The following is a 21,426-nucleotide window of genomic DNA, read 5'->3' as shown; positions in this document are numbered from 1 at the left end:
TTTAAATGCCAAAGTGTTTACGGTGATGTGTCTTTGAGATGAGCACACAGAATGAACAACTTCACAAAAATGTGGCAGTTCTTTAGTGTTGTCAGGATAGCACATACTGTACCAGATACTGATCGTTGATCCTACCAGGTTCTTCTTCATAAGAGTTGGACATGCACAGTCCAATCCAGTTAATAATGTGAGAGCCAAGCTTCTTTTCATTATTTCTATACTAATCATGGGATGGTAGATGCATTTAAATTATTGCCATGACATGTGTGATAAAAAGCTATTTTGGCTCTTTCCCAACTTCCTACTTAAGATACTTGTTACTCTTCTCACTGTCTTTCCATTTGTGGAAGATAGAAAACTTCTGGCCTCTAGTGGAGAGATGACACATGAACAAATAACAGAGTATGCAGAGAAATGAGAGTTGGATGGTTTTATCTCCTCTAGTCAAAGAAGTGTTGGATAATAGTAGCATAATAGTCAAAGAAGCAGCTTTTCTGATGCTTCTGGCAGAGAAGATCTGAGTTTAAAACAACCACATGTGAGTACATGTGTTTGTCTCCGAAGACATTAAACTCCATGTTTGAGAGTTCCAGGAATTAGTTGGCAGTCTGCTTTTCTGCAGGTAGCAGCTGTTTGACATTAAGTGGCAGAGCAGGTGAAAAATGCATGTGTGCAACCTCTTAGAAGTAAGTAGTAAAATTCACTGGCCAATTTCCAGTTTTTGAAAAGTTTACTCTAATTTCATTGTTACAACTTTTCTGTGTGCGCTGATGGTCATTAAGGGGGACGGGGAAGGAACTAACTCAAAGATGTGTGCTTATTAGAGCTCTGATTTAGAAATTAAAACACTAGTAAGTAAAGGAATAGGAAAAATCACTAAAATTGCATGCATATCTTCTGCATTTTGAGTGAAATGAAAACGTTTGTCTTCATTGGAAAGAAGCAATTATGACCTGCTAGTTTGAAAATGGGCTTTGAGCCGCTTATATGGGTGTGTTTCTCTAAGTAGACTGTGCTTCATAGAACTTCTGTCTGCTTTGGCTGTGTTGACTATTTGTGCGTTGATTTTTTTTTTTTCTTTTGAGAATCATTTTGGTGGTTTCTCTTTTGTAAAGGACACTGAAGCCATGAAAAGAGCTTTAGCCTTAATAGATTCAAAGATGAACCAGGCAAAAGGTTGGCTGAGAGATCCAAATGCACCTCCAGGTAATATTAAAACAAAACAACCCAAACCCCCCTCCCAAAAACACAACACAAAGTATCTTGTTTTTTTTAAAGGCCTGAATAATTCTGTTCTGTAAGACAAAATTGCCTTTAAGCATTAATGACCCGTATGTAGTGGGTCATGCAGAAGGAGCCTATATTTATTCCTTTCTTTAGATACTGGAGATTGAACAAGTTATGTCTAATGACCTGGAAAGCTTTGCTTCTTTTTAGTTGTCTAAATAATATACTCTTTATAAACATACATGTTTTTTCTTTGCATTCCACTAGGAAAAAAAAAAACCCACAAACACCCATAAACTGCATTGAACAATATTTAGCTGTAGTGGTTGCTAATACTTAAAGTCTCTCCTTCCATATTTTCAAATTTGTCTAAGTTTAGATTTGCCTAACAGTAATTTTTAGGTGTTTTGGTTTTGACATAAATTTTTTTAATATTAAAATTTGCCATAAATACTGTAACTACAGTCGCTTTTACTTTTGCCTTTGTATGCACCTCTAAAGCACATAAAATGGGATAGAGGCCTGTTCCATCTGAACTTTGAAAGACTTTATCTGAAACACTTCCTCTGAAATTGAAGCCAAAATAATACACTTGTAAAAGTTGGAAATCGTTGTTATCTGTGGAGCTTCTGTCCTCATTCCCCTTGCCACAATCTATTCCAGAAACCTCAAAGTTCTTTTCAAAGCCTCGTGTCATTGACACTGACAAATAATGAAATAAAGTATTAAAAATTCAGTAGCTAAGGACAAATGTGAAGATAATTGTAGAACTAAGTGCAAATCAGATTTTACTGAGTGTGTTACTTTGAACTAACCTCTTAATATGTTTGTCATCTGAGTGTTCCTTACAGCAGGAATTCTTTGAGCCAATTTCATTATTAAAAGTTCATGGAGGAACCAGTACTTTATGGGCAGTGGCATCTCCACTATCCATAATGCTGGAGGGTGGGATCAGGGTGGGTTGGAAGTAAAAGCAATGTTGTTCTTTTATCTTCCTTAGCCAAAATCAAGTCAGATTTGCAACTGGCTAAAGCTAAGGCTACATGAATCTTGCCATGTTGCTCTCTTCCTTCTTAGCCTGAATTACAGGTTCTATAAATGAAGTATTTATAGCAATTCAGCTATGACAACAGAATGGTTAAATGACTTGAAATACATGGCACATGATGCATATTAAGGCTATGCTATATTGCTTCAGAAATACTGTCCTGTTATAGTTACCGCATTTGGTGTATAGCTCATCGTTCTTGATAAATGTATTTCCATGACTGAACCTAATGCAGTCAGTGTGGTGGGACATGAGTCTAGCAGTTTACACGTACATGTTAAAGAATGTCTTGTTTGTTTTACTAACTGACTCTGCCACTTAGGGGATGCTGGTGAGCAAGCAATAAGGCAGATCCTTGATGAAGCTGGGAAAGCAGGAGAACTGTGTGCAGGCAAAGAACGCAGAGAGATTCTGGGAACGTGCAAAACGCTGGGCCAGATGACTGATCAACTGGCTGACCTCAGAGCTAGGTAAATCTATGACTTTTAAGGGACAATTTTCCAGTACTATTAAAACAATTTTTCTGAACTTGCAGTTGTGTCACTTCCTAACCTGTAGGAGAGCAGGCCAGTAGCTGTGTTTTGCCTTTCACTTCAATCTCTTCTGATAAAAATATGTTTTAATATGTGAAATCTTAATTATATAACATGATGAGCAAAACATGCTCGAGTATTTGAAGTTTGTTTAATGTCAAACACGTAACCTTCCAAATTAGGCTGAAATGAAACTTCAAACTCTACTCTTAAGTCTGTCTCCAAAGAGGATGTACCCCAATGACTGTAAGATACATGAATACTCTAGCTTTCAGGTGTTTATTGGGATGTTAGACCACAAGCAGTAGTTGTTGAAGTTGTTTATCAGTCACTGATTAAATTCTACGGATCTTGATGTGCATTTCTTGCATAGTTTTATTTAACCAGAGCCCTTAATCAGTTTTCTGCTTCCTCATTAGAAATTGGTTATTCTTTCACAACAGTGTTTTGAATTTAAGGGGTTTTGTTTTTAGGCAGCAGATGAGTCTCTTTAAATTTGCTCTCTTTTTTTGATGTCAGGTATCATGGCCTTTTGTTCTTTTGCCAGAAAGTAGGAAGTATGACGTTCCTTTGTGAAGGCATAAGCTAAGAAAGAACTATTCCATGTAGTTTGAACACTATAACCCAGTTTCCTTTGAGTATAAAGAATTTTTCAGCTGCTTATCAGTGTAGTAAATTGTTAAGGTAGAGTGCTTTAACACTGGTTTCTTTAATTTGCTGTAACATTCCTCCGTATTCCCCAAAGATACCCCACCTGGAAACCCCAGAAAGCTATTCACTGCGATCTGTTAGGGATGCAGGTAATGGTTTCGTGGTATAATATTTTCTCCTAAATGTTAATGCATCTTTCAAATTGGCAGAAAAAGCAATACAAGTTAAGAGTTTTTGGAGAGGGGGGTAAAAAAAAGCTTTTAGGTAAGATAAAAGCCTCTTCTGACTTTTAAGGCCTTAGTGAAGTGCAGGAAGTGAGCAAATCCAAATTACCTGGAGAACTGTGTTTTGAGTTACCTGAAGAACAAATTCCCTGCATCACTTTAAATCCATAGACTGCCAGGCTCTGAAGTGTTGCAATGGTATATACACAAGCTTGGAATATTTCTATAACTTACTTCCATGAATTAATTTGCTTTATAGTGGCTAAAAAGGCCAAAATTCAGAAATACTGGTCATATTGTCATTAAAGGAGATGTATACTAGCTGTGGTAGTGGATAAGAAGCTGGTTTTAGTTTGTCTTCACTTGGACTTCCAGCTGATTGATGACTTCAACTCAGCCTGTGAGAAATAAGGTATAAAGAAACATAACTTGAGACTCTGGCCTGACTGTGTAAATACACCTTAGCATCTCAGTAGCATGCTTGTCATCCTTCTACTTACTATGGTCTTTTTAAAGTTAGTAGTTTGATAAAGTTAACACGCTCAAAAAACTTTCCAGTAGTCAGGTTATTTTGGAATGGAGTATAAGATTTCTTATGCAAAACCAATGTTCTCAGGAATATGTATTAGAAGTAATTTGTCTTATCCAAATTTTAACTCCTAAGCACTTGAACAAACAGTGGTAGTGCTGCAAATTGTTTTCTACAGTCCTGTAAATTTGTATAGCTATCATCCTTTTCACCATTTTAAGAAGTCTCACCAATAGCCCGTCACCTTTAATCTCCTTTGTCAACAGGATTGAGGCAACTAAGACATCTTATTTTCACTTACAGACTTGCTGTCCTCACTTAAGTGTGGCAAGACATAACTCCTGCAGGTTCTGACTGACTTGCAGCAATCTATAAATGAGGAGATAACAGGCCTTGCCCTGGGTACTTTAATGGAAATGTATCCTCAAATAGCCCTAGCCCTACTTTGACACTTAAATGTTCCTTCTTCTGAGGATGCTAAATGTCAAGTTCTGGAAAGGGTAAAATAAGCTCTTAGTTTTAAAGTCTTCTTGTTGTGGTGTTCTTCCTCAAGTTACTTCTGTTTTCCCAGGAGGAAAAAAAACCTGATTCAATACTGTATCTCTTGCAATAATTGCTGGGAATGCTTATAAACAGTCTTTGTTGCCTCTTCATTGGAAAAGAGCTTTGTGCAATCCTGAGCTCAACCTGTGATGCTCTTTTTGTTTTGGGCAGAGGACAGGGTGCTACACCCATGGCCATGCAGAAAGCGCAGCAGGTGTCACAAGGTCTGGATTTACTCACTGCAAAAGTGGAGAATGCAGCCCGCAAATTGGAAGCCATGACAAACTCTAAGCAGGCAATTGCTAAGAAGATTGATGCTGCTCAGGTACCACTAATGATTTCATAAATACACATTACTGCTGTTATACTGAACTTTTGTAGTTGTTTCCAAATACAACACAGTTAGTTGTTAGGAGGAACGTGTAGGGGATACTTGCTTTTACAGAGAAAAAAATCTTAAATTCAGTAAATTACAGTGAGTTTTGCTACAGCTTATGCATTTTTTTTCCATGATTTTTTTAGCATTGCTTAAAAATTTCAAGGACGTGAAATTATAATGAGGAAACACCCTAAATTTGGATATAAACTGATTTCACTAAAGAAAAGAGGAGAGCAGTTCCAGACTGCACAGACTTACCTGTGGGTAAAACCAGAGCCCTTTATCTTGGGCTCTGTTTTGGGAGTGGAGTTCAGGATTTAGAACTTCATATTCATGACAAAAGCAAAACAATGTTAATGAAACTACTTTTAATTGATTTTTTTGTAACTGTTAAAATCTCCCTCAATGGTCAGGCTTTTACTCACTGAAAATGATGGTCATCAAATAATGAACATCCTATATATACTTTATCGAAGCGTGTGTGTATATGTACACATTAATATTATAGATATATCAAATGACATTATAATGAAACTTGTTAGAAGAGCTCTGTAAAGAATGCCACACTGTGCACAAGAGCATCTGTTTTCATCTTTATTCTGAAAGCCAGACCATGAGTCTCTAAATCCACCGGTTAAACCTTACTTCCAAAAATACTGTTGGCAAATTTTGGGGAGAGAGAGAATGTAAAATCTTTGGGTATACTTCATCTAGTTTGACATCGTTTTCAAAATGGAAAATCTGCCAGACAATGGAAAGAACTTCATGGTATCTAATAAACAGAAATTGCTTTTGAAGAGTATTTTCTGTTAAATAGTTTTGAAAGCTGTATTGATTTTTATTTTTGTTTAGAAGTCTCCATAGAAATAATATTACTGTTTGTCTTCATTCATACATAACTACTTTTAAGAATTGGCTTGCGGATCCTAACGGAGGCAGTGAGGGAGAAGAACATATTCGGGGAATTATGGCTGAAGCGAGGAAAGTTGCAGAATTATGTGAGGAGCCTAAAGAAAGAGATGATATCCTTCGTTCCTTGGGGGAAATCTCTGCTTTGACAGCTAAGCTGTCAGATCTGCGGCGACAGTACGTATTAGTTTTATCACTACTAATTTACTTGAATGACTTTCTTTTGCAGTTCAAAGTGCTGAGCAAAATCAGAATATTGATGGTTAATTGGGGAATAGGTTTTCCTCCTAGAACTGGGAATGGACATCTTGTACTTCTGAGTTTCTATTCTGTACTTAGTAACAATTGAATGCGATGAATCGTTCTGTTCTTGGAGGGAGAAACTAACTTTTTAACATGCTTAAAAAAAAATTAATTTATAAAATGGTATCCTTTTTAATGCTTCAACCTAATGATTTCTATCCCAAAGCCCAACTTGCACTATCTACAAGAAGAGTAACTGGAGTCATTATCTAGAAAATATTCCATAGGCAGTAGAAAGAAAATATTTGACAGGCAAACCGAAGCCACAAGTGAGCTCCTTTGTACGGTCAAAGCACTTTAAAGGAATGAGAGAAGGTGAAATTCAGTTTGATGACATTTGTCTGTATAAACACTGTTTTATTGCTAAGCAGTTTACTAAATGGCAAGGCGGAACATATAGCACTTCAGCTGCTGTCAGTGTTCTAAGCTGTAACTGCAAACTATATAAAAGATAAGACTTTCAGAAAACCCTGTTAGCTTAGGTTCAGTGCTCAGCTGCAAATGGCATTTCTACATCAGTTTAGCACAAAGGATGCTTGAGAATGGACATGGAGAAACAGTTATAGAAATTGTGATATTTATGGCCAGTTGGTATATGGAGATAAATATTTTTCTTTAGTTAGACACTTGAGTCAAGTTTTTATTGAGATTTAGCTGCTGCAGGTCTTAACATGCTACCTTTTTTCAAGTTCATGTATAGCCTTAGGTCTGTTGCTGCTTATTTTTCTGCTTGTAATCTGTGTGGCATTATTGCAGTTGCTCCTAAGACAGCCATGAGTATGGGAAATCAGTCGTAGATCAGTATTACCAATGACAATACCATGCCTTCCCCCACCTCAGTGCTGTGCTGAACATACGAAATATCCAGGTGCCACAGCAGAGAAGTGTGAGGTGGGGATTTATGGATGGCAGTTCTGCATTATTTCTCAGACTCAAGTGCCAAATTTAACCTTAGCTAAAAAGATGAAGTAACTTTCATTGTGTCTTCCTGCTGAATTTGGGACTAGCTGTAAATGATCTTTATATGACTATACTTTTTTTAATCCTTAGTGGGAAAGGTGACTCTCCTGAGGCCCGTGCATTGGCTAAGCAAATAGCTACATCACTTCAGAATTTACAGTCCAAAACAAACAGGGCTGTAGCAAATACTAGGCCGGTTAAAGCAGCTGTCCATTTGGAGGGCAAGATTGAGCAAGCTCAAAGGTGGATAGACAATCCTACAGTTGCTGATCGGGGAGTGGGTAAGTGTTTCCATGTGCTCTTCCCCACCACAGTTTTATGGTGAAACTTGTTAGCTTTTGTGACTGAAACTACTGCTCTTGGGATGCTGAGGATGTGTGGAATTGCTTCACTGATGTGGAGACCTGCAGCTTGTGCCTGGAGGTTTATAGCCAAGTCCTGTCTGCAACAGTATTGAGTCGAGCTGGCCCCTGATTCTCTTTGTCATCTGGAAAGAACAACTTTGGTGAATAGGAGAATGTGTGCTGTAGAACGAACTTTGGACTGCTCCTTGCTCTTATCATGCAAATATAGTATCTCAAATTTGAATTTATACTTACTCCAGCAAATTGAGTAATTAAGTCCTTCAAAGAGGAGAAAAACATTTATAAACCTGATGTAAAAATATCACTTCTTGTATGGCTTCTGGGTTATCTGAGGAGAATATACTTAAAGAAAGGTGATCTGAAAATCCAAGCATGCTATCAGCAGGCATATAATCATGGTTCAGGAGCTGCTCTACTGAGAGCTTACTGTAAACCATTTTTGAAATTTCTTGTTTACCTTCTGATCCTGTTGCAAGCAGGTGTATGAAGCCTGAAAACTGGATTTGGTAGTTTTATCCATAGCAGTTAGGTCTGAGCAGCGCAACTGATAACGAGTGGAAACATGCTCTTTAAGTAGTGTAACTGCAGATCTTTATTTCATACCTCTTTCTCACAGCTTTGTCTGTCAAGAAAACTTTTCTTGTGTAAATAACTAACAACAGATTCTTGAATTGAAATTTTAGTGCTGTTGATAGCTTGGACACTTAGGAAGTGCACACTCATATGGAATATTTTAAACAGAATGGTGGAGTTCTGTGTTTTGAAACTTTCTGATAAGCAAATTGCACACTGAATGAGATGACCAAGAAAGCGGTAGATAGGTCTTATGAGATGTTTTGGCAGTGGCTGAAAAAATTCCTCATTTTAATGTTTCTCTTGAACATAGTAACCTTGTGAGGTGGTTGGCTCAAAGAAGCACAAAACCTAAACTTAGTTTTTCAAATTTTTAATTCAAAAGGAACAAAGGTAACTTAAATCCCACTTGAAGTCTGTAAGTGCCTAGTTAATAATGAGGCTTGCATACATACCGAAAGCTTGCTGAAGGAACTGAAGTTTCTCAATGCTGGATATATGCTACAGATAGTAATACAAATACTATACAACAGTAAAAATGTGCATAGAAATGCAATATGTTGCATAACTTTAATATTTCTAGTTTAATGAAGAAAAATTCTAGTTGTAACATGATGTCATGGTTCAATTATTTTCATTTAAATGTCTTTCACTTGCCTTGGCCCTTGGCAGGGTGCTTATAGGAAAGGTATATTAAGAATACAAATCAGATATATTGTCTGATTGTGTCTTCCTGCTGAATTACAGGACAGCACTTCTGGTAGAATTTGGCCTGGCATTTTCAGTGCTGTGATAATGTGAAAATACTTCAGTGTTTTCTGCCATATCAAAAATAACTCTGTGTTTGCAGTTATCCCAGGGTAGTGCTTCACCACAAACTGAATTTTGAAGTAGCAAGGCAGAATTATTTTCTATATTATTATTATTATATATTATAATACAATTTCTGTAATATACACAAGGCAGGGTATTTTCTATATAAACACATGAGCCACTTCAGTGGTGTTGGCTGCTACAAATGCCTAGATGCAGTCATATTATGAATTATCCTAGCTGAGCGATGGCTAAAGTAATTGTAAGTGACAGATACAAACTAGGCAAGATGTACTGAAATACTAAATTGGTGTGTGAAGAGTACTTGGCTGCACTTGACTTATGCAAAACAACAATTAAAAAATATCTTGGGACAGTCCAACAGCACCAAACTTAGCTACGCTAATAAGCTTTCTAAAACGATGATGGTAGTGCTAAGTGATTCTTGGGTAGTCAGGTCCTGTGACAACTTCCTTCAAAGTAGTTTTGATCTTGATTGTGAACTTGGATTAATTGTGTGTTAGCATTGGCTTAAAATGATTCTTCAGTAGGTCTGCAAATGAATTAATATACAATGATTTCTTTTAACTTTAAAAGAAGAATACTGTTGAGGAGCATATTCTCGTGAAAGAACAGGAAGCTTCTATAAGTGAATGAAGGAGATCACCCATGATAAAAATAAATTTTTTTTTTACAGAAAAACTTTTGACAAACTGTGGAGGCTTTATAAGGATTCCCCCCCCCCCCGCCCCCAGCAATCTGGACACTTGACACTTTTTATCCATGATTTCTGAAATCCTGGGAGAGGGTATTCTGCTTTTTCATTTATGTTTTCTACTTGGCTTTTCTCCCCCTCTTCTTGCTCATCTTCTAATGACTTGTAATGATGTGAAGATGAATTGCAGTACTCGAAAATTGCAGGTCCTTTCTATTGGAGTCAACAGATTAAATATGCAGAAATAACTGACAGCTGTAGTGGTTAACTTCTGCCACCCTAGTTACATGGGATGTGTGTCTAGCCAGAGTTGTTGTAATAAGCAAAAAGAAACTGGTGAGTGTTGAATTCCTCTATGGGTTTTAACTGCAATTGCTTAATGATAAACTGCAGAAGATCATTTCCGCTGCCTTGAAAGATGTTCTTAAAGCCAAGAATTCTGAAATGTCACTTACTTCATAGTGTGTCTGACTTAAGCTTTCAATTTTATGTTCCGCTCGATGTTAATGCAATGTGACTTCTTCCACTGTAGGCCAGGCAGCAATTCGGGGCCTGGTTGCAGAAGGTCGTCGTTTAGCCAATGTCATGATGGGACCTTATCGTCAAGACCTGCTTGCCAAATGTGACCGTGTAGACCAGCTGGCTGCTCAGCTAGCTGACCTTGCAGCAAGAGGGGAGGGAGAATCTCCTCAGGCCAGGGCAATTGCTGCTCAGCTTCAGGACTCACTGAAGGTAAAAATATGCTCTTGTGCACTGAAATGCATGATATGCTGAAGTATTTGTACTCCTCTGATAAAGGAAGCATCAATAAAAACAGACAGTGCAGCAAAAAACGCTGTTGGTTTAGCTGAGATGCTTAAGGCAAACTTTCTACAAAGCCCTTGATAGCATGCTGTAGGGATTAATTCCAAATGAACAATTTAGAAGTAAAAACAAAATCTCATTTTAAAAGAAAACAGTATGCTAGCATTGCACATTTGAGAGACAAGGTCTCAAATTGTGCTGTTTCTAGCTTCTGATGGTGCTTCAAGGAGTGGTATGTAAGCTTCTGGTGTTTCAAATTATGTAAAGAGTGATTCATTGATCATTTTATCTTTGGCTGCTGTTGTAATAGGCGCCTTTTTTCTAAGAAGAGGTTTTTATGGATTTGACTCGCTGCAAACTTAATGTTCCTGTATTACGTGCTTTTTCTAAAGGATCTTAAAACACGGATGCAAGAGGCAATGACCCAAGAGGTTTCTGATGTTTTTAGTGACACCACAACTCCTATTAAGTTGTTAGCAGTAGCAGCCACTGCTCCTTCTGATGCTCCCAATAGAGATGAGGCAAGTATACCCACGTGGTCTTTTTCCCATGTGAAGCTTCACTTACTGTTTAATTTTACCTGAATTGGTATTTTGAAAAACAAATCAGTATTTATTTTTTCTTAAGCTTGTGATACATGCTTATTAATTCTGACAGTGTGAGGATTGTCACGTGAATTTCTCTGGACCCTTGGAGATTGCAAATTGTGGTGTGTATACCTGGAAACTGGATTGTCCCTGACTTCAGTAAATGACAAAGATTTCTGCCTGTGATGTTAGTACCATGTTGCCTTCAGCATGCTAAAAATTCTTGTGCAAAAATCACTGGCGCACTAATTAGTGGATTGTTTATCTCAACATTATATAAACTGATTAAAATAGTCAAATTCATGCCAAGATTGATCAGCAGATTTAACCTGTTCTCTTGTTGTATAATGTTTTCTGTACTTCAGAGCTACTGACTGCATGTGAAATACCTAAAAATCTCTGGCTGGCAGCTCTGTTTGGCCAAGTTGATTTGAACATGATCAAAATGATTCCCAAGACCTTAGGGAATTTAGCTTTATGACAGGATAGCTTTTTGTCAAAGTATTCTGTGCCTTGAATAACTAAGGACTGTGGAAAGAGGTGGGTTTTTTTTCCAATGTGAAGTTTCAAGTTTTAGGGTAAACCCCCATATTTATCTTCCAAATATAGTTACTTTTAGATTATGGGTTTGAAGATTAATGTCTATAAGCTAAAATAGTTCTAAGACAGTAATTGTTACAGCAGTAGTAATCAGGAATTAGTGTACTTAATACCTCGAAGGTATAAAGTGTGGTAGTTGTTGTTGTCCAGATGAGTTAGTAAAGAAGAAAGCTGGATAACGTAAAGATTAAAAAAATGAAATGATTCAAAGCTTTTGTGTCCTGTTGCATCCTCTCAGGAGATGCATTAGGTGTGAATGTTATGAAGGTCTCTCGTATTTGATGCTGAAGAAATTATGTATTCTTCAGGGAAGTTAGACTTTTTTAATGTGGGTTTTTTCTCTTCTGACAAACAGGTGTTTGATGAAAGAGCAGCAAACTTTGAAAACCATGCTGCTAGACTGGGAGCTACAGCGGAAAAAGCAGCCGCAGTTGGAACTGCGAATAAAACTACTGTGGAGGGCATTCAGGCAACAGTGAAATCGGCAAGGGAGCTTACCCCGCAGGTTTGCTTCCTTAGTCTCGAAGGGCTATTAAAAGGGCTGGGGACAACTTCTGTGGCATTTTCTTTGTCTCTGCTATCAGAGAAAGATGTTAATACCAGCAAGGAACGCAGTGCTGACCCTTAAAAGGGGAATGGCAAATGCTTGTGTATATGATACCAAGTAGAACAAACCGATTAAATGACATGTCTTACTCTTCAGCTTTTGGACAGAAGTGTTGGTGACTTATCCTTGGAACAAAATTACTTTGAGGCTTAGTAAAATACGTAAGTGGCAAAAATGCTCTTTTAATGAATGTATATTAGTGTTTTCAAGAAGTGTTTCAAAATGGTAAACACTTATTGATATATAAGCATGTAATTGAAGTTCCAGGAAAAAGTATATGTATCAACAAACTTCAGAAGCGTCGTAAATCTTCAAGCACTTCGATGTTGAACTGTAATTAACGAACTAGTATTCCAAAGGAGGAGCTACATATCCGGTCCTGAGAAACAAATGTATTTTCAAGAATGTGTGATGTCATTGTATACTGATACTTCCATAATTAAAAATGTTTTCTATTGGCAGGTAGTTTCAGCTGCTCGTATCCTCTTGAGAAATCCTGGAAATCAAGCTGCTTATGAACACTTTGAGACCATGAAAAACCAGTGGATTGATAATGTAGAGAAAATGACAGGTAAAGTAGGAATCTTTGTTGAAGATTATTCTTGTGGCTAACTGGCTGGTATAGATTTGTTTCCCCTATTCTGTTTCGATTGATGAAACATGCATAAGAAAAATGACTCATTAAAAATACATTTAGAGAAGTGGCAATGTGTTCTCTCACTCCAGAAACAGGTGTATGTTACAGCATAAACAAAACACCTTTATAGATGTTAATTTTGAGCTGCAGGGGAGCAAATTCAGCTTCAGTCCTTTTGTTAGCTTTACTGCAATTGCTATTTTAGCAACGTATCACTGTAGCAACTTGAGTTTTTTTCTACATAATCATGGCATGTTCAATGAGGATAAATAATTAAGTGGAGACAAGAAAACATGTTTAAAATGATCAATGATGAAATGATCATTGATGATCAATGATGAAAGCAGTGAGTAAAACAAAGCTACTGATCTACTGAATCTTGCTGAGACACTTTAAATGTTTCAGTCTTTCCAAAGTGCAGATCCTTTGCATTGGTCTGCTAATCTCCTGACTGCATACTACCTCCTTCCCCATCCCCATAATTAAATTGTGGGTATTTTTATATCTTACTGCCTTGTCACTGTATATCATCCTTAAGTAAAAGCACAGCTGGAGGGATATTTCCTTTTGAATGAATGAGGGGGTACAAAAAGTACTGAATATGCCAGTTCTTGACTCAAGCAACATTCCATGGTAGATGAGTAAGAGCTTGGGATGCCACTAGTGGGAGGAAGCCTGACCACAGTTACTGTGATAGAGGTACCACATAATCAGAAGTAAACCTGCAGTAATACATTTGGTCTGATTCCCATGCACCCTTCTGCCCCTTCCCACCCCCCAGTTTGGAAATACCTGCTTCCCTGGTTGTGAACAGTCTCTGGAACGCCAAATAGCCCTTTCCACAGATGAAACTAGAATCTTAATTTGTTTAACTTTTTTTCTAGGGTTGGTGGATGAAGCCATTGATACTAAATCTCTATTGGATGCATCAGAAGAGGCTATTAAGAAAGATCTTGATAAATGTAAAGTTGCGATGGCCAATATTCAACCTCAGATGCTGGTAGCTGGTGCCACCAGCATTGCTAGACGAGCAAACCGCATCCTCCTGGTAGCGAAGCGGGAGGTTGAAAATTCAGAAGACCCTAAATTCCGTGAGGCTGTTAAAGCAGCCTCTGATGAGCTAAGTAAAACTATATCACCAATGGTAATGGATGCTAAAGCTGTGGCAGGAAACATTTCTGATCCTGGTAAGGATTCAGTCAGCTGATTTAAAATAAATTTTTATTTTTGACTGGCTGAAGATGATATGAAGTCGTGCTTATCTGGTGTTGTACAACTGTGTATCCCCTTTTATGCAAATTTTGTGTACACTTAAATCCAGAACAGTAAAATCAAGGTCACACCACTAACTGCTGAATCCTGCTCTTTTAAAATGCGATCAAAGACCTTTTGGCATACTCAAAAGAAAAGGATTTGGCATTCCAATTTGGTTTGATTTCATAATCTTTATTAGAAGCAGTATTTGTCACTACTTATCAGTAGTACTACTTTATATAAAGAAAATATTATTGAACTTTATTCTAAAAGTTGTTCTGGGAATTACTTTGGCTTATAATAGTGACTATTACTCAGCGCAGGCTTTATTTTATGCATGTTGCATATGACACTAACATTTCAAGCATATAAATCCACTGTAAACATTTTGGTAGTTTTTAAATGTCAATTTTTTTACGTGTATATGTGTACTCAGCAGAAGTGATTTTTGGGGGGTAGCGTTGCAGTTCTATTACAGAAGCTGTTAAACTGGTAATGGAATTTTTGTTCAGGTTTGCAGAAGAGTTTCTTGGATTCTGGATACAGAATTCTGGGAGCTGTGGCCAAGGTCAGAGAAGCCTTCCAGCCTCAGGAACCAGATTTTCCCCCTCCTCCTCCTGACCTTGAGCAGCTTCATGTAAGTGCCATAGCTTGTAATACAGTACACAGTTGTCACTGACGACGTGTGGATTGCACACTGAAATTACTTGAATATAATTTTATTCCTTAAAAAGAAAATGCATTGTCTGGCCAGCCATGCATACAAGTAGCCTGAAGTGTAAAAAAATACCAATCTAGCTTTCATAAGAGATTAAAACATGGTATTTCTTTTAACATAGAGCACTTGAAAAACTGGGAAAAGGCATGAGCTTATGCAATCATGTCTTGCCATGACACCGTCCTCTACTCGGTCTGTGTATGATTTCATTCCACCGAATACGTTTTTTCCCTTTCCCAGCTGACTGATGAGCTTGCTCCTCCAAAACCACCACTTCCAGAAGGTGAGGTTCCCCCACCCAGACCACCACCACCTGAAGAAAAGGATGAAGAGTTCCCAGAGCAGAAAGCAGGAGAAGCTATTAACCAGCCCATGATGATGGCTGCAAGGCAGTTGCATGATGAAGCCCGGAAATGGTCTAGCAAGGTAATAAGTTGTTGTATGTGTCTTGTACTAAAAGGATACTTTCTTTTTAGGATCAGTGTGTTTTGGTCCAAAGTCAGTTGCTCAAACAGAGAATTTTATAGACCAAATAGTAAAAACAGTGCCGTAGGAGGAATTGGAAACCCTTTCAAGTTCCAAGTGAACTAGGGTTAACTGTTCTAATATTCAGAATTACTAGAATGCTTTATTAACATACCTCTGAACACAACTGTGCTTTGTATGCTAAGCTGTTTGTGATCCTTGATGCTAGTGTTGCCTAGAGAGCCACTAACACGGCTTTCTAGGCTGACAGGCTGATTGCTTTATTTAAGTGACTTTGAAAAGTCTGTATGGAAGTTGCAGATGCCAGCTGCAGGAATCATTGAGCTGGTCTGTCTTAATTCTGGAAGGAGCTGCAAGTTACTTTTCAATTCAGTTGGTGCCTTTATGGTTGGAAAAGTGACCATATACAAATGGCCTGGTCTCATTCTTTTTCTGTACTGAGTCACACTTGCTATCAAGGCCAAAATCCTTCATTTCCTTACTATGTCATAGCACTGAAAAAGCTGTGTGAACTCATGAGCCTTAAATGCTAATATAACACTCCCCCCCCCCCACCCCTTTTCTTTCTCCCCGCAAAGGGCTATGTTTTTCCTCTGTCACTCTGTCAGTCTTACCTCTGAGATTTAGACTTCTGCAGGTACAAATTAAAGATCAGAATTTGGCTTTTAAAATCTACTTTTTTTTTCTCTCTACCAAAATAGATGGTGAATGAGAAAATACACTTGAATAGCTTATAGAATCGACTTGAGTGCTTTGTGCTCAAGGAACATCTGGTTTAGAAGTACAGATAAAACATAAAAGAAGTCCTGCAAATCTGAGTGTCTCTTCCATAAAATGAAAAGCTCTATTTCCCCCATACTTCTGGATATACCAAATACAGATTTATATTACTAAAGGGGTAGTACTGGAATGTGGTAGTCATCTCAGAAGGTAGTTTTGAAGCCAAAAGCCTTAATTTGAGGTTCCTAAAAGTGTTTTGATGTTAGAATCTTAAAATGGGTAACTTAACAATACACAGTAGGTAATACCTACATACTAAATTACCTATATATACTGTATACATTCTAAATTAAATAGTGCAACTGTTTATTTAGCAAAGCCAAGCAGCAGATGTTAAAACTCCTTGCTGATTAGGAAAGAGCTTTAAGCTTAGTGTATTTAGATTATAAAACACTTGTTGAATTTGAGACCAACAAATCAGTAAGCTAGGCTAGCATTTGTCCTTCTAATTCTTTTCTAGCAGTCCCATTTTAGCAATAAGAGTACAGTTATTCAGATAGCATGTTTTTGGGGAAGAAGTTTTAAAAACATTTTTGTAGTCTGAAGTCACTGGGTGAAAGAGGGACTGATGGACAGTGCTACTGAGGAATATGAGTTGGACCTGGAAAGACAGAAATACAAGGTCTTGCTCATGCTAAATCACAATAGACTGTGTGTGGATGGTCTCTGCTTTTTTTGCCCAATTGCATTAGTCTACTGGTACTTTACCATGTGTTATGCTTATGGGGGGACAAGTACTTAGTCTTTAAAAAAATTTTAATAACATTCTTCGTTCTTGTAAGATATAAAATTGATTTGTCTTTTTTCCTTTACAAAAACTCTGAGTGGATTCTGGGCTTCTATGTACTCCATTTTTCTCATGGAGCACAAAGTGAACACTTATTACTTTAGCTTTCCCTGCCTTTCCCTCTCACTTGGATAAAAAAAAGAATGAGGGATATTTGGAAACTTTTTGTTAGATTAAGACTTAAATAGAAGTTGTCTTTGAAGACAAGTTGATCTGGCAGTATATAAAAGTTACAACTTCCAAACCTTCTCTGTGTTTTTGTTGGTGTAGGTGTTTTTTTCTATAAAAGGCCATATGTTAAGCAAAACGCAGCTGAAAATGCATGATATTTTAGTAAGGGTAGTTTGACTTTTGTCACACTTGGCTTCAGTCGAAGACATAGTTAGTAAACTTGTAGAATACCTTTGTATTGACATGCTGCTCTACTATAAATGCCTGTATTGTTGTACCACTTACCTCTTCTTTGATCTACCCTTAACACAACATATTTGCTTGAATCCTCTTTTTTTTTTTAAGGTAATGAATACAACATATTGTGGCAAAACAGTACCATATGCTTCATAATCCTCTTACTCTACTAATTCTGTTTCAGTCCTTTAAGAACTGTAATATTCACAGCGTTCATAACATTATCATCTTTTCTTTTCATAACCTGGTTTTGTTCTTTTTCATGCTATCTGTGGTACTTCAATACTCACTTTTACAGTGTCGTCCCCCCCTTTTTTTCTTTACAGCAAGCAGTGTCAGTGGTTTTTCTGTGGTCCTGCTGCTGTCTCTTCTTATCTCGTACATCTGAGTGGGCTTCCATACAAAGCTTTCTATCTGTACAAATATCACAGTCGTCAGCTGCTGTGCCTGCTTCTATGCAGTCAAAAACCCCCAGCCTTCACTGAAACAGAAAATCAATTTATTTCAGTATTGTCTTGCCTGAAAAATGTTGTTCTGCAAGTCAGCCTCTCTGTAGAAGCTGTATGCTCAGATGAAAAATGTTGCTGCATCTTTGAATTGTAACTTCTTAATTTTTTGGTAACTTTGGTTCGCAGGTGAAATGTTTGTTTCTTTCTGCTAATCTTGTATTCCTTCCCCTCCTCCCTCTGATCTGATCCTAGAGCTTTCTTGTCAGATCCTGAGAGACCAAGAGGATGTTTTGGTCATTAAAACAGCTCAGTTCATGCTCTTCTACCAAATTCTGCTTCTTGTACTAACTGTCCCCTGTTTCTCCACCCTTGCTGCCACCTGCAAAGCCTGATGTGACTGTGATTAATGAAGCGGCTGAGGCTGGTGTAGATATAGATGAGGAGGATGATGCAGATGTTGAATTCACTCTCCCCTCTGACATTGAAGATGATTACGAGCCTGAGCTGCTGTTAATGCCAACCAATCAGCCTGTTAACCAGCCCATTCTGGCTGCTGCTCAGTCTCTACATCGGGAAGCAACCAAGTGGTCTAGTAAGGTACTCTGAGTCTCCCTGGAGACTGATCCGTGTGCATCCAGCCATTTGGAACGCTGACACATTTGCATCACTCTTGATCCCTGCTGGGCCCCACCATTCTGAATGAATAAGTGTGTCTGCACTTCATTTTGAGGACTGAGAATGGCTTCACAAGGTTGCTGGATCTGTTTGTCAGTGCTGGATTGAAGCTTGATTTGGGTCACTTATTAATATCTAAAGGCTTCCTCTCCCTTTGCACCTGCCTGTTCTTCTTTGTTATGGCAGTTTTCAAATGGTAGTAGGGGTTGTCTTCCCTCCTGCCCTGTTCTTCTTTCCCTTCATTTGGGCTGCCTGGGAAGCCATGGTTAATGGTTTCTTAATGACTTCCAGAGACAGCAGAGTATACAGCATTCAAGAAGTCATTTAACGTGTCTATTGTGCTTTGCCTCCACTGATGCCATCAATTAGAGTATCTTCCAACAAGGAATGGCTTTCTATGGCAGTGTTTATCGAAGAGGACTGACTTGTCTGCTGGCTTGCACTTGGCTGTATTGCAAATGCTGGTCTTGAGAGAATTCTTTTATGGAGAAGCTGCACTGAATGCTGTTAGCTGCTGAACTGAGATTGTGTTTATATGAACCCAGGGGAAATCTAACACGAGGTTCAGACACTCACAAGTAGCCTGTCTCTTCTGTCTAAGCACAAATATTTGCAAGACTTGTCACTTTTTACAGCATGCTGCAAAAAAAAAAAGGTTGGTGTCCCATAACAAACAAAGGTTAGGGGGGGTGTGTATCTATATGTGTGTGTGTATTTACATAGATAGATATACTAAACTATTTTAATAAAAAGGGCTTTAAAAATGTTCTTGTCCTTTTCAGATTCTGATGCTTGGATAACTTGTTAGAGGGCTTCGTAAATGACACTGGTCCTAATTTCTTGATCCTCCTACATGAAAACATGGAAGAGCTTTGTGTTATGTCATTTGCATCCTAACTTGTTACACTAGCAAACTGTTTAGCTATTAGGTCATGGTAATGAATAGTTCAGCTTTCTGTGTCACCTGTATCGGTAAAATATTTGGGATATCTTCTTGAACTTGCTAGTAGTGAGTCATGGAAGTATGTGCACAGGGATAGAGCTCATTACATTTGCTAAGTTGGGTTCTCACTGTGTACTCTTTGATAGGAACTTTATTGGTCCTTAACTGTGAAATCATACTGAGGAAAGAGTGTGCTAATAGTTAAACTCACTCTGCTAATATTTCATCCACACAATAGGAATGCTTCATGGCACGAGGTAGTTCACTTCTGTCTTAACTTTATACTAACAGACTAAGAACAATAGATCTAGGTCTGCTTTTTCTTGCACTAGGTTTCTCTCTGGAACAGTGTGTAAGAAGTGGTTTTGCCTTGGTCATACTTAATTCATGTGTTTCAAATATTTCTCAGAAGTATTTCTGTGACTGGAATTTTGAGGTACTTAATACAAGAAATATGGACTTTAATGTAAGAAATATCACTAGATTTATCTTTTGAACTATCAAGTTCTTCTCTCCTAGAAGCTTTATTTTAAAGGGAGAGATCTTGTCAAAAAGGAAGATTTATTTTGAAGTAATAACAAAAGAGTAAGAGTTGCATCTCACTTCCACATTACCAGTGACAGAAGTTTTGTATGTCACATTCTCTTCCATTTATCCTTTAGCATTAAAGCATCAGCTATGCTGCTATAACAACTTCAGTTTCAGATGCCACTGAAAATTTTATACTCAACTGTTATGATTACACTATTTAACTTAGTGCTATTTGGTTTAACAAGCTACTTAGCACAGTTTTTTTAATTAAAAAAAAAAAGCCTTTCTTTGGGAAACCTGGAATTTCACATGCTAATAACATGCTTTATCTTAAAAGCTAGTCAGCTGAGCAGTACCTCTCGTTCCATGGACAAACTAACACTTTTCTTTACCAATTCTTTTCCAGTTTTGAAGTGAACTTTTTCCCCCAAGTGTTAGGAAGAAAAATGTCAGAAACATAATTAGGACAAATCTTCCCTGTTCCTTGAAGAGACCTCTTCTGTGTTCACAAATGGTTCTTCCATTCTTAACTTCTTGAAAGGGCTGCTACCAAAATGTAGACTGCTGTTCAGTCCTGACTTCTGTGAAGCTTCTGTCCTGGCATGAACACTAACTCATGTTGTTCTCTTCAGGGTAATGACATCATTGCTGCTGCTAAACGAATGGCGCTGCTAATGGCAGAGATGTCGCGCCTGGTGAGAGGAGGTAGTGGAAACAAGCGTGCCCTTATTCAGTGTGCAAAGGATATTGCTAAGGCATCTGATGAAGTCACTCGGTTGGCCAAAGAGGTGGCAAAGCAGTGCACCGACAAGCGCATTAGAACAAACCTCTTGCAGGTAATGAGTTAGCTTGTAAATGCCTCATACTCCTCCCACGCCCCTAGTTCCTCTCTTAGTGTGAGTGAGCACAGGAGTTGTGGTAGTAAATTGTGTGTATCTTTCCTTGCCTTGTAAAGTTTTTTCAAGTTCTACGTCCGTTTTTAGATCACATGGTCATACATGTTCTGTCAAGTCAGGATTTGTTTACAGGTGAGTGGAAGATGCTAGTGTCCAAAGAAGTATTGTAGAATACTGTGCTATGAACACTGGTCTGTCCTAAGCCTGTATTGCTTCGTATTTCATCTACTCATTCCTTTGTATCAAAGAATAATAGCGGAAATATAATGCTCCTTAGTTTTTTCAGTCTCAGCTAAATATACATCATCCCATTCCTAACCAAGCAGACCCCTGAGGAATATCTGGAGGAAGGGAAAACTGTGGGCTCCATGCCAAAAATTCCCAAAGCAAGCAAGGAAAATAGATTAAAGTGTCCTACCAATATATTTGTCAGTCTTGAGGGTTACAAGATTCCTCCTATGCTTATTCCTTATCTAATAGTAAAACAAAATC

General features: G+C 37.9%; 1 protein-coding gene across 2 annotated transcripts in view; it reads left to right on the top strand.

Annotated features, from left to right (window-relative positions):
* Nucleotides 1-21,426, top strand: part of VCL (vinculin) — a gene marked incomplete at its 3' end in the record, with an annotated part of 59,500 nt that overhangs the window by 37,100 nt on the left and 974 nt on the right. Inside the window, exons 7-20 of one of the 2 annotated variants that reach the window (XM_082002052.1) lie at nucleotides 1,116-1,206; nucleotides 2,598-2,745; nucleotides 4,927-5,080; nucleotides 6,045-6,220; nucleotides 7,397-7,587; nucleotides 10,305-10,504; nucleotides 10,969-11,097; nucleotides 12,119-12,268; nucleotides 12,833-12,941; nucleotides 13,892-14,194; nucleotides 14,774-14,898; nucleotides 15,220-15,405; nucleotides 18,277-18,486; nucleotides 20,671-20,874. In XM_082002052.1, coding sequence (XP_081858178.1) covers nucleotides 1,116-1,206; nucleotides 2,598-2,745; nucleotides 4,927-5,080; nucleotides 6,045-6,220; nucleotides 7,397-7,587; nucleotides 10,305-10,504; nucleotides 10,969-11,097; nucleotides 12,119-12,268; nucleotides 12,833-12,941; nucleotides 13,892-14,194; nucleotides 14,774-14,898; nucleotides 15,220-15,405; nucleotides 18,277-18,486; nucleotides 20,671-20,874 — 2,376 coding nt within the window. The remainder of the gene's footprint in view (nucleotides 1-1,115; nucleotides 1,207-2,597; nucleotides 2,746-4,926; nucleotides 5,081-6,044; nucleotides 6,221-7,396; nucleotides 7,588-10,304; nucleotides 10,505-10,968; nucleotides 11,098-12,118; nucleotides 12,269-12,832; nucleotides 12,942-13,891; nucleotides 14,195-14,773; nucleotides 14,899-15,219; nucleotides 15,406-18,276; nucleotides 18,487-20,670; nucleotides 20,875-21,426) is intronic. The other variant, XM_082002053.1, reaches the window with a different exon arrangement.

The sequence above is a fragment of the Phaethon aethereus genome (assembly GCF_964289735.1).
Source record: "Phaethon aethereus genome assembly, chromosome: 7".
NCBI lineage: Eukaryota > Metazoa > Chordata > Aves > Phaethontiformes > Phaethontidae > Phaethon > Phaethon aethereus.
This window is presented reverse-complemented; position numbering and strand designations above follow the sequence as displayed.